Source organism: Scyliorhinus torazame, chromosome 1 (genome assembly GCF_047496885.1).
Source record: "Scyliorhinus torazame isolate Kashiwa2021f chromosome 1, sScyTor2.1, whole genome shotgun sequence".
In the NCBI taxonomy this organism is placed as follows: Eukaryota; Metazoa; Chordata; class Chondrichthyes; order Carcharhiniformes; family Scyliorhinidae; genus Scyliorhinus; species Scyliorhinus torazame.
In genome coordinates this window covers 245,983,900-245,997,519 of record NC_092707.1, presented here as the reverse complement: position 1 = coordinate 245,997,519, position 13,620 = coordinate 245,983,900, and the positions used below count along the sequence as shown (strand labels likewise).

Sequence of the window (13,620 nt, the reverse complement as noted above, 5' to 3'; positions counted from 1 at the left end):
TGCTGCACAGTTATCCTGGCGCTTCAGCCAGAATTTCTATTTTCCCTCACACCATCAAAAACAGATGAACTAGTTTTTCATTTCAGTTGTTTAGGATAGTGATCTGCACAAAATGGCATGCATTTAAAAAAATAACAATAATACTTCACAAAAGAAGCACTCTGACTTGAAAAGGTAGCATTTCAATGTGCATCGTACTATTTAAAATCTAAAATCCCATGGACAACTGTGTAAAACCTGTTTATCACTCAGACGGGAACATATCTGGAATCAGTATACCTATTGCTTATCATACCTAGAATCATTATTCTTTGATCATCAAAGGGTTTATGAACAGAGAACATGTTGAAAAACAGTAAAGAAAGTAAAAGACATTGGCCGGAATTCTCCGGCTGTTGCGATTCTCATTCCCCCAGGCAGCGCACTCCGGCCCACAGGTTTTCCGGCGGGGTGAGTGGTTTCAATGGGAAATCCCACTGACAAGTGGTGGGAGTACAGGGCGCGATTCTCGGAAAGATTTCTCAGTGTTGTAGCGAGTGGGAAGTGCCGCGAGCTTCCCGACGCTTGGCCCACCGAGGCTGGCAACAGTATTCAACGTTAATTGTGTCATGATATCCATATAAACATATCATGGTGCAATCACACACACACACACTGATGGACAGGTAGATGGACCAACCAACACACACACAACATCACAGCCAATCACCAGTGAGAGCACACGCACTATAAAACAGGGAACACCACAGTTCCCGCTGATTCTACCAGGAGATAGCTCAGAGCTCACAGCGTGCCACTCAGACATACACCATGTGCTGAGTGCCTCACTAAGATAGTGCTAGGGCTGGGTCCACAGGCTAGCTGGTGAAATACGAACCACAGCCAGAAGTTAATAGTTATTATTGTACAGAATATTAAAACAGAGTTGTATCATCTACAACCGTGTTCGTTCCTTTGTGTATCGGAACACCCAACACAACATGATACCAGGGCTGGAAACTCGCCAGCGACTGTGAGACATACCTGCACCTCTTCAGAGATCCGCCATCCTGCGCCATGGACACCATCAGCACGCTGCAGCCGCTCCAAATCGCTGGAAATCTCGGCGGCAACTGGAAGCTGTTTAAACAGCGCTTCCAGCTCTTCCTAGAAGCCACAGACAGGGAGAATGCGTCGGACACCAGGAAGATCGCACTCCTCCTCTCCACGCCGGTGTAACACGCCATCCACATCAACTCCCTGGCATTCGCGGAAGGCGAGGACAAGACGAAGTACAAGACGATTCTTCTAAAATTTGAGGAACACTTCAGCGTGGAAGTTAATGAGAGCTTCGAGAGGTACCTCTTCCAGCAGTGCCTGCAGGGTAAGGATGAGCCTTTTCAATCTTATTTGACACACCTCCGTATTCTCGCGCAGTCCTGCGGCTATGAGGCCACCTCCGACTCCATGATTCGGGATCAGATCGTTTTTGGGGTCACCTCGGACACCCTACACCAGCAGCTCTTCAAAATAAAGTGCATCACCCTAGCCACCGCCATCGAAACCCGCGTCCTCCACGAAAACCCGACCAGCCGGTACTCCCAATTCCAGGCGGCCAAATCGGCACAGCAGGGGTCCTACGAGGCCGAGCGGGTCCAGTCAATCGAGTTCCTCCCGGCCCGCAGCCCGGATGAGGGCGGCCATTTCGCGCGCTTTCCGAGACCTCCCGCGCTTGTACGCGCCAAAAGAGGGGACGTCGACGCAGAGGGACGTGATGCGCAGGCGCGCTCTACGCAGGACCGCACCGCGCATGCGCGTTAGCGCAAAGAACGCCATGACGTCACGACGTGCAGCAACTGTGGATCCGCACACGTAAAGCGGCAATGTCCAGCCAAAATGTGACAATGCCTCTGCTGTGGCAGGATGGGCCACTACGCTGCCTGCTGTCGAGCAGCTCAACCTGCCAACTCGCCCGCAATTCCGCCAGCCTCGCAGGGACGTGCAGGCCATTCAGCCCCCATACACCGAGTCATACCCTGATGACGTGCAGACCGGTGATGCCAACGACCGGGAACCCTTCCGCGTTGCGGTAATAGACAGGAACTGGATGTCCCCAAGTAGGACCCACCAGCCGATGCCAGTGCACAGCATTAATCCGGGCGATGAATGGTGTGCCACCCGAACGGTCAACCGATCACCAATTACATTTCGCTTAGACACTGGTGCCTCCGCCAGTCTCATTGCATGGTCAGCCTTCCACATCTTGAAGGTTAAACCACCATTTCGCCCATCCCACTGTCAGCTGGTTGATTACAACGGGAACGTTATCCCGGCCATGGGGTCCTGCCAGCTCGAGGTTGCACACAGTGCATACACAGCCACACTGTCTTTTGAGATAGCTGGATCCTCGAAGGACTCTCTGTTAGGCGCACAGGCGTGCAAGATCCTCCACCTCGTTCAGCGGGTACACACTCTGTCTCCAGACGGCACGTCCGATTTCCCGGATGCAGACTTTAGGGCGCAGCTCCACTCGCTCCTCGCCCACAACCAGGAGGTTTTCGAGGGCATGGGCACACTGCCCTACACTTACAGAATACGGCTCAAACCGGACGCCACCCCTGTCATTCACGCACCTCGTAGAGCCCCAGCACCACTCAAGGACCGCCTCAAGCAGCAGCTGCAGGACCTGCAGGACCAAGGAGTGCTTTCCCGGGTCACGGAGCCAACACCATGGGTCAGCTCCATGGTGTGCGTAAAAAAGCCCTCCGGCGAGCTCCGGATCTGCATCGACCCGAAAGACCTGAACAATAACATCATGAGGGAACACTACCCCATTCCCAAACGGGAAGAAATCACAAGCGAAATGGCCCAGGCTAATATTTTCACCAAGCTTGATGCCCCAAAGGGTTTTTGGCAGATTCAACTGGATCAGTCCAGCAGGAAGCTGTGCACCTTCAACACTCCCTTTGGCAGATACTGCTACAATAGAATGCCGTTTGGCATCATCTCGGCATCCAAGGTGTTTCATCGCATCATGGAACAGATGATGGAGGGCATCGAAGGGGTGCACGTCTATGTTGACGACATCATCATCTGGTCCACCACACCACAGGAGCACATCAGTCGTCTCCAGCATGTCTTTGCTCGGATACGAGATCACGGCCTGCGCCTCAACCGAGCCAAGTGTTCTTTTGGCCAAACTGAGCTAAAGTTTCTGGGGGATCACATATCCCGGTCAGGGGTGCGTCCGGATGCCGACAAAGTGGCAGCTATTACAGCCATGCCGCAGCCGGCAGACAAGAAAGCAGTGCTACGCTTTCTCGGGATGGTCAACTTCCTGGGGAAGTTTATTCCCAACCTTGCCTCGCACACAACGGCTCTTCGCCACCTGGTCAAGAAGACAACGGAGTTCCAGTGGCTGCCCGCACACCAGAAGGAATGGGAGGAGCTCAAGATCATGCTCACCACAGCCCCGGTATTGGCGTTCTTCGACACTACTCGGGACGCAAAGATCTCGACTGATACCAGCCAGTCCGACATTGGGGCGGTACTCCTGCAACGGGATGACACTGCATCATGGGCCCCGGTCGCCTATGCCTCGCAGGCCATGACCCCACAGAACAGCGCTGTGCGCAGATTGAAAAGGAGTGCCTGGGTTTGTTGACCGACATCGACAAATTCCACGACTATGTGTATGGTCTTCCGCAGTTCACTGTGGAGACCAACCATCGCCCCCTGGTCGGCATCATTCAGAAGGACCTCAATGAGATGACCCCTCGCCTCCAGCGCATTCTGCTCAAACTCCGAAGATACGACTTCCAACTTGTCTACACCCCGGGAAAGGACCTCATCATCGCGGATGCCCTTTCCAGAGCAGTGAGCACACCCCCCGAATCGGAGGGGTTCGTTTGTCAAGTCGACGCACAAGTAGCCTTCACACCGGCCAATCTGTCGGCTACTGATGCACGTCTGGCCCACATTCACCGTGAGACTGCGGCTGACCCCCTTCTACAACGTGTGATGCGCCACATGACGGAAGGGTGGCTCAAGGGGCAGTGCCCACAATTCTACAATGTCCGGGACGACTTGGCCGTCATTGATGGTGTCCTCCTAAAGTTGGACCGGATTGTGATCCCACAGAGCATGCACCAGCTTGTCCTCGAACAATTGCACAAAGGCCATCTCGGGGTTGAAAAGTGCAGGCGGAGGGCCCGAGAAGCTGTGTACTGGCCGGGCATCAGCGACGACATCGCCAACATGGTGCTCAACTGCCCCACCTGCCAGAGGTTTCAGCCGGTGCCTGTGACACTTCAGCCCCATGAGTTGGTAACGTCCCCCTGGGCAAAGGTGGGTGTGGACCTCTTTCATGTGCTCGGCAGGGACTACGTCATTATAATTGACTATTTTTCCAATTATCCAGAGGTCATACGCCTGCACGACTTGACATCATCAGCTGTCATCAGAGCATGCAAAGAAACCTTCACGCGCCATGGCATTCCGCTCACCGTCTTGTCTGACAATGGGCCCTGTTTTGCGAGCCAAGAATGGTCTTCGTTTGCCGCTTCATACGGCTTCACACAAGTGATGTCCAGCCCTTTGCATCCCCAGTCGAATGGTGAGGCAGAAAAGGGCGTCCATATCGTGAAGCAGCTCCTCTGCAAGGCTGCTGATGCCGGATCAGATTTCAGCTTAGCCCTGCTGGCCTATCGCTCGGCCCCACTGTCCACAGGCCTCTCACCAGCCCAGCTGTTGATGGGTCGCGCCCTCAGGACCATTGTGCCGTCCATTCATATTCCTAAACCCGACCATGCTCCAGTACTGCAAAGGATGCGACAGCAGCGTGCTCAGCAGAAAGTGGCACATGACGCTCGGGAAACTGATCTTCCTGCCCTGGCGCCTGGAGACAACGTCCGCATACACCTACTGAAGGGTGGCTGGTCGGCAACCGCCGAGGTTCTCCGCCGCGTGGCTCCCCGCTCGTTCCTTGTTCGCATGCCTGGTGGCTCCATCCGCCGGCGTAATCGGCGGGCCCTTCGGCTGCTTCCGCGCTCGCTACGTGATCATGCACCGGTGCCACCCCCTCCTGTTGTCCCTGATGTCAACTTCGTGGAGCTTCCTGCGACCCTGCCTATTCCTCTCTCGCCCGTGGCCAGGCCCATTCCTCAGCCGGTGGATCCTGACCCACCCTTGAGGCGGTCAACCCGAATTCGTCGCCCACCTAATAGACTGGATTTATGAGCCTGTTTGCACATTGGACTCACTGATTTGTTGTGCAATAATGTTAACTTTCTTTCTTGTCGTTCCAGGAGTTCTCTTTCGATATTTGATGATTGCACTTGTTTTGTTTGTGGTACGACCTCGTTGCTCTGTTGCACCTGACACCTTCCTATGTATATAGTTTAGCCTCATGTACATGTTGTAAATATTGCACACAGATGCACTCAGTACACACCAATATTTATTACCATGTAGGCACATGGCCTTGTGAAAAGGGGGATATCATGATATCCACATTAACATATCATGGTGCAATCACACACACACAATGATGGACAGGTAGATGGACCAACCAACACACACACAACATCACAGCCAATCACCAGTGAGAGCACACGCACTATAAAACAGGGAACACCACAGTTCCCGCTGATTCTACCAGGAGATAGCTCAGAGCACAGAGCTCATAGCGTGCCACTCAGACATACACCATGTGCTGAGTGCCTCACTAAGATAGTGCTAGGGCTGGGTCCACAGGTTAGCTGGTGAAGTACGAACCACAGCCAGAAGTTAATAGTTATTATTGTACAGAATAATAAAACAGAGTTGTACCATCTACAACCGTGTTGGATCGTTTGTGTATCGGAACACCCAACACGACAAATTGGTCCACTTAACTAGGCCTCGCGGGCTTCTCGCCACAAATGTAGGCTCGACATCTGATTTGCTAGCCTCCCGCTAACAAGATTGAGCAGCACTTAAGCAGCACTTGCTCAGCCAACACCAGTCAGCTCATACAATGGCGCCCAGGAGACCGGCTCCAAGATTCGGGGACGCAGCCCTGGAAGGCTGCTAGATGCTGTGGAGGCCAGGAGGGATGTCCTGTTCCCAGGAGGATCAGCCATAGGGCAGCCAATGCTGCCTGGGACGAGGATGTGGCGGCTATGATCACCAGGAGTGTAAAGAGGAGGATTGGCCTCCATTGCCGGAAAAAGGTCAATGACCAACACCGGGCAGCATGAGAGAGTAGAGTCCCATGAGACCACCTTGGAGGAGAGATCGGAGGATGCCATGTCACAGCTGTCATCCCCACCCTCCACCAGCACAGATACATGCACCTGCGTGGGACATGTTAATGGTCAGAGGTCTGCTGGATCCCAGCCTGATGCTGAGCCTATGGAAGAGGTCATCCCGGAGCTGATGGAGTAATTAGGGTGCGGCCGGTACATTCAGAGGGAGATGTCAGCGACACTCCAGCAGGTCCACAGCCGATTGAGGAGTCCCAGAGACTACGGGCGCTGGAGCTGTCGCCGGCAATGCATAGCACAGAGGCCAACAATGATAGGGTGTCGCCGCAGTGGAGAGCCTGTTGGCACCATTAATGAAGGTGTCCAAGGTGTCGCACAGTCGGTGACGGCCATGGCTGGGGTTCTCGGCAGAATGTCCGACTCTCTGGGGGTTGTGACCCAGTACCAAGCTGACCTTGATGAGATTCTGCGGGACATGTCCCACTCTCAGATGGGAATGGCCAAGACACTGCGGAGCTTGTCCCAATCGCAGGTGGGCAATGCCGAGGCGCTGCACAGCATGTCCCAGTCACTGAGGAGCATCGCCGAGGGCGTTGGCATGAAGGTGCAGACCATGGGGAACCACCAGGGTTGGCAGAGCCAGATGATGCAGGGGCAGCCAGGGCTCGAACCAGCTGCCCCTCCGTTCCAAGGTGAATCCCAGGGCTCTATGGGCACCGAGCGGGAGGAGGGGGCTCCAGGTGCCAACCCAGACCCGTCCAATGGAGTGGCAATGGACACCAGCTCCCCCGATTTCCACCCCTCTGATGAGGCTGCGGCTCACAGCCAGCACATGCAGTGCATGTGCCGCCGACAAGCGAGCCTCAAGAGCCCCCAGAGGACGGCCGCCCCAGGTGTTAAAGGCCACGGGACGTGGTAAGCAATGGTAAGCACGTCAGATGTGCATCCTGGGGAAATACCAATAGGGCGGCACGGTACCACAGTGGTTAGCACTGTTGCTTCAGAGCTCCAGGGTCCCATGTTCAATTCCCGGCTTGGGTCACTGTCTGTGCGGAGTCTGCACATTCTCGCCATGTCTGCATGGGTTTTCTCCAGGTACTCCAGTTTCCTCCCACAGTCCAAAGATGGTGGTTGACCATGCTAAATTGCCCCTTAAGTGTCCAGAACGGTTAGGTGGGGTTATGGGGATAGGGTGGAGGTGTGGGCTATTCTTTCCAAGAGTCGGTGCAGACTCGATGGGCCAAATGGCCTCCTTCTACACTGTAAATTCTACACTGGAGCTGCGCGGAGCATTCCGGTGCTGTGCTGGCCCCGTGGGCTGCGGAATCGCTGCGCCAAGGGGCCCGTTGAAGCCGCTGCGAAACACTCCAGTGTTTACGCCGGCGTCAACACTTAGCTGCATTTTTAGAGAATCCCGGCCTTGGTTTCTAACCCGCTATGGCTAGATCCCGATTTTGCCTCTGGGAGCAGGCGAGTTACATCGCAAACTGTTTGCCGCCTGGTGTAGTTCTCATTTTCGGCGTCACCCGCTATTCAACAGCCTTGTTTCGCTCGAGCAAGAGCGGGTGGTGGGTGTGTCCAGAACCAGGGGTCACAGCCTGAGGATTCAGGGTAAACCATCTCGGACAGAGATGAGGAGACATTTCTTCTCAAAGAGTGGTGAGCCTGTGGAATTCATTACCACAGGAAGTAGTTGATGCTAAAACTTTGAATATATTCAAGTGGCAGCTAGATATAGCACTTGGGGAGAATGGGATCAAAGGCTATGGGGAGAAAGCGGGTTTAGGCTATTGAGTTGGATGATCAGCTATGATCGTGATAAATGGCGGAGCAGACTCGAAGGGCCAAAAGGCCTCCTCCTGCTCCTATTTTCCATGTATCTATGTAACGAGGCCAAAGAATCATGGCCGTAGAATCCCACCACCAGTGAACGGCATGCTGCCGAGAAGCAGACGGCTGGGGGACTGGAGAATCCAGCCCATTAATTTTTATAGTCCTTGTAAACTGTCACCAAATCACAAACCTCCCTTCCCGCTCCAAAGTGTTGTTGCCTCCCAAATCCATGCCCATCTTTTCTGGAACTCCATGTTTGGCTCCTGTAAAACAGGTTTCCAACCTTGCGACAATACCGAAAACACACTTGCTTCACAGCTCCAGGGTCCCAGGTTCGTTTCGCGGCTTGGGTCATTGTCTGTGCAGAGTCTGCGTGGCTTTCCTCCCTTCGGTTGCGTGGGGTTGCTGAGTTACGGGGATAGAGTGGAGGTGGGCTTAAGTGGGGTGCTCTTTCCAAGAGCCAGAGCAGACTCGATGGGCCGAATGGCCTCTTTCTGCACTGTAAATTCTATGATTCAGTCACAAATGGCATCCTATCTGACAATTGTGTCAAAAGTAAACTCTTCCTCCTTGCCCTTCTTGATCTGCCTGCGGTTTTTAACATGTTTGACCACAACATCCTACTCCGTCTCTCCACTGACGTGCAGATGGGTGGGACAGCACTTCCCTGGTTCCATTCTTATCTGTTTTATTGTATCCAGAGTATCCCCTACAATAACTATTCTACATGCTCACACACTATTACCTATGGTATCCCCATAGACCTATCCTTGACTCCCTCCTCTCTGCCCCTTGGCTACATCATCCAAAAGCACAGCATCAATTTCCAAATGCATGCTGCGACACCCAGCTCAACCTCACCATCACCTCTCTTGACCCCTCCACTGCCTGTGAGATTGCTTGTCCACCATCCAGTACTAAATGAGAAAACATTTTCTCCAACTAAACATTGGGAAAACCAGAGACCATTGTCTTCAATACCAAACTCTGTTCCCTGGGAACTGCTGAACCAGACTATTTACAATGTTATGATGTGGAGATGCCGGCGTTGGACTGGGGTGAGCACAGTACGAAGTCTTACAACACCAGGTTAAAGTCCAACAGGTTTGTTTCGATGTCACTAGCTTTCGGAGCGCTGCTCCTTCCTCAGGTGAATGAAGAGGTCTGTTCCAGAAACACATATATAGACAAATTCAAAGATGCCAAACAATGCTAGGAATGCGAGCATTAGCAGGTGATTAAATCTTTACAGATCCAGAGATGGGGTAACCCCAGGTTAAAGAGGTGTGAATTGTCTCAAGCCAGGACAGTTGGTAGGATTTTGCAGGCCAGGTGGTGGGGGATGAATGTAATGTGACATGAATCCCAGGTCCCGGTTGAGGCCGCACTCATGTGTGCGGAACTTGGCTATAAGTTTCTGCTCGGCGATTCTGCGTTGTCGCGGGTCCTGAAGGCCGCCTTGGAGAACGCTTACCCGGAGATCAGAGGCTGAATGCCCTTGACTGCTGAAGTGTTCCCCGACTGGAAGGGAACATTCCTGCCTGGTGACTGTTGCGCGATGTCCGTTCATTCGTTGTCGCAGCGTCTGCATGGTCTCGCCAATGTACCACGCTTCGGGACATCCTTTCCTGCAGCGTATGAGGTAGACAACGTTGGCCGAGTCGCACGAGTATGTACCGCGTACCTGGTGGGTGGTGTTCTCACGTGTAATAGTGGTATCCATGTCGATGACGTGCCAGATTCTTCTTAGAACATACTTATTTTATCAAGCTTTTAGTCAGCTGCTGTAAATACTTCCTTGCATGGCTTTGTATCAAATATTGTTTTATAATGCTCCTATGAAGGTGCCTGATACGTTTAATTATTGATATGTGGTATATGAGTACAAGGTTTGTTTTTTCAGGACTGCGCAAACTTTCCAAAGTGCATTACAGAAATTTAGGCCCTTTTGAAATGCAATCACTGCTATAATGTAGGAAAATGTGGTTGCCAATTTGTATATGATTAGTTGAGGAATAAATAAGAACATAAGAAATAGGAGTAAACCATATTGCCTCTTGAGCCTGCTCTGCTATTCAATGAGAACGTGCCCCATCTTCTGCCTCAACTACATTTTCCCAGCAGCTTCCCACATCCCTTGATTCCCTGAGAGACCAAATATCTGTCCATCCCAGCCTTAAATATATTCAATGATGGAGCATCCACAATCCGCTAGAGAATTCCAAAGATTCACAACCCTCTGGGTAAAGAATTTTCTCCATATTTCAGTCCGAAATGATCACCCTCTTTTCCTGAGACTGTGCCCCATGTTCTAGATTCTCCAACCAGTGGAAACAACCCCTCCGTGGCTATTCTGTCATGTTCCTTCTGAATCTTGAATGTTTCACTGAGATCATCTCTCATTCTTCTAAACTCCAGAGAGTATAGAACCAACTTATCTCAGCTTCCCATCATACAGGAATCAATCTAGTGAATACTGGCCAGGAGACTAGGGAAGCTCTCCTGCTGCTCTTTGAATAGTATTATGGGATCTATTTACATCTATCTGAAAGGGAAGCTGGGTATTTGGACATCTCAACTGAAAGATGACACTTTTGACAGAGCAGCACTCCCTCAGTACAGCACTGATGTGTCAACTTTAGCTCAGGTCTCTGGAGTGAGACTTTGAAGCACAGTAGGAATTGCTAGCTGAGGGATGTCTTTTTTTTTAATTGAAAGTGCTCAATTCTTTTTTTTCCAATGATGGGGCAATTTAGCGTGGCCAATCCACCTAGCCTGCACACCTTTGGGTTGTGGGGGGTGGGCGGGGGGGGGAGCACGCAGACACAGGGAGAATGTGCAGACTCCACACAGACAGTGACAAGAGGCCAAGATCAAACCCGGGTCCTCGGCGCTGTGAGGCAGCAGTGCTTTTAAAAAAATAAATTTAGCGCACCCAATTATTTTTTTTTTCCAATTAAGGGGCAATTTAGCGTGGCCAATCCACCTACCCTGCACATCTTTGGGTTGTGGGGTGAGACCCAGGCAGACACGAGGAGAATGTGCAAATTCTACACGGACATTGATCTGGGGCTGGGATCAAACCCGGATCCTCAGTACCATGAGGCAGCAGTGTTAACCACTGAGCCACCGTGCCGTCCTGAGGCAGCAGTGCTAACTACTGCTCCGCCCAGTTGACGGATGTCTATGGTGTGTAATCAAATACCTTCCACTTTTGGCAGCAAACATCAGCATCAAATGTTACCAGGTCATTATTTATTCAATACCTAAGTCATATTAATGCAATGTATCATAGCCACTCACACCACACCAGCTGAATGGGTTGTTAACCTCGATATTAGATTATAACTTTCCCTAGCCATTCCAGTGAAAAAAATATAGTTTCCATAAAGTGCAAAAATTGCTGATTTGTAATCGTCAATTTAACCCATGCTATACTCACTCTCAGTGCCAGCTGAAAATAACAACAGACAAGTGCCTGAAAGAGCAAATCGCTTATGATTCTCTTTCACTTTCAGGGGAAAAAATAAATCAGACACACAATCAGCTGCTTCACAAGTGTCAGTCTGGGCTCAGTGGTAGCAATCTCACCTCTGAGTCACAATGTTGTGGGTTCCAAAGTCCCACTGCTAAGATTTGAGCAAGAGATATCATAGCTCTAAGAAGCCGGGTGGGTCGGGCCAATACATAATTCAAAATGCACACCAAAAAGGATGATTAAATAATGCATGTGCACAAATGGGTGGCAGAATTCTTCACAACAGTGAATACACAGTTTTAAGAAGTACTTAGTTTGCAGTTAAGTCCTTTGAGAGATGTCTTGAGCTAGTGAAAAGCCTTGTAGAAATGTCAATCTTCACTTTAAATTGTACCAAACTGTCCTGGATACAAACTGATCTCCACAAATTAACTGAAATTTGAATTCTGGATCATTCTGGCATATTTAATTTTTTGTTGATTGGGAAGGTGGGAGAAATACACCCAAGTAGCAAGAATCACTCATTTTGCTTTAAAACTCGCTGAGCCTGTCTCCTTTTCTTTAAGAAACACATGTCCTTGAATTTAAAAAAAAATTCTGGAAGGAGAATTTAGAGGATTTTCCCCTGAACCAATGCTCCCCGTTAGTGTCTGGAATAACAAGGGAAGGATTGCCGGGAAGCATTGGACTTGGTTTTGAGAGTCAGGAGATGGACATTTTAATAAGGATATGGGGAGTAAAGTAAAAACTTTGATTTATTTACAAATACGGTATATACACTTCCCGGTAGAGCCCTACCGGGTCTCTCTCTGGTCTGTGCCTTACTAAGGATGACCTTTTATACAATGCTCAATGGAGTTCCTCCAACTCTCAGCGGGGGTGCTCGTACTCCACCAGAACCATGGGAATCATTACCATTCCCACCCAGCAAGTCCCATGCGGGATGTTAGACAGTTCCCACTGAAGGACCACACTGGTGTCTAGTCGATGTACATGGGACTTATTGGCCAGCTCAACTAAAGATCTGAGCTGGTTTACCTGAAACCTCCTGTTCTTCATATTGTCCTTTTACACTTGTAAGTGCAAACAAGCCAACTCTGGAAGATGAGGGAATGGAAGTGACCTTCGCCCCCTCCCTCCCCCTTTTGTCCTGAACCTTACCTTTGGATATGAGGTGGTCGATGTCCCGGTCGATGCCCATGTAGTAGCATTTTCTCCACAGACCCGTGTAGGTGGCGAACAGAGGGCGCGCGCAGTCCGACTCGAAGACCCCGAGCCCCAGCACCGCGCGCCAGTTCTCCAGCAGGTCCTGGTCGCTGCCCGGGCCCGGGGACAGTGGGTGGGAGGAGCCCCTGGTGTCGGGTGCACCAGTCCCCGGGGAGGCCGGTTCCTCCGCCTTGCCGCGCTCCCGCAGAGGCAGGTTGTAGATGGGCATCACCCGCTGCTGCTCCTCGCCGCCGCTCCCCAGGCTCTGACCGTCGCAGCCCTGCCGGTGTCTCCGGGCGTCCGTCTCGTACCAGTGATCGGTGAAAATAGCCGTGGTGAGCAGCAGGAGAGCGGAGCCGCTGAGGAACAGGCTGATGGAGGTGATCCAGCTCCGCTTCTCCATCTCTCTGTTTGCCCCAAGCATCGACTTCCCCTCCCTGCTCTTGTCCGAGGCAACGCCGCTCTCGAATCCGATGGATTTCTTTCCCCCTCCTCTCCCTCCCCCCTTTCTACAAGCCCCACACCCTCGCCCCGGCGCCGGGGGTCGGGCAGACGCTTCTGATTTCCCCTGTCATTTGTCCGGACTCAGGTTTGTGCAGTGGCTCGGACAGGCAGGGGCAATCCTGCAGAGGGACTGACTGGCTGAGAGAGAGTTGTGCACTGGCTTCCTCTGCCTGGAGACTCTCACATTCCCTCTCCTCACTGGCAGATGCAGCATCTCCCACTCTGGCTGTTATTTCAGTTTTTTTCTTTCTCTCTCGCTCTCGGTGTGAGAGTACCAAACAACCTCTAAAACATCCCTCCCCCCACCCCAGATTGCGAATGCAACACCAAATTTAATGCAAGTTCGAACTTAAACGTACCCTTTATCTACCTCAT

At 51.6% G+C, this 13,620-nt stretch overlaps 1 protein-coding gene across 3 annotated transcripts in view; it reads right to left on the bottom strand.

Moving 5' to 3' along the window:
• Positions 1 to 13,238, bottom strand: part of tmem178a (transmembrane protein 178a) — a 67,473-nt gene extending 54,235 nt beyond the window's left edge. Inside the window, exon 1 of one of the 3 annotated variants that reach the window (XM_072504246.1) lies at positions 12,697 to 13,238. In XM_072504246.1, coding sequence (XP_072360347.1) covers positions 12,697 to 13,165 — 469 coding nt within the window. In that variant the 5' untranslated portion in view covers positions 13,166 to 13,238. The remainder of the gene's footprint in view (positions 1 to 12,696) is intronic. The other 2 variants (XM_072504240.1, XM_072504232.1) reach the window with 2 other exon arrangements.
• Positions 13,239 to 13,620: the final 382 nt, after the last annotated feature.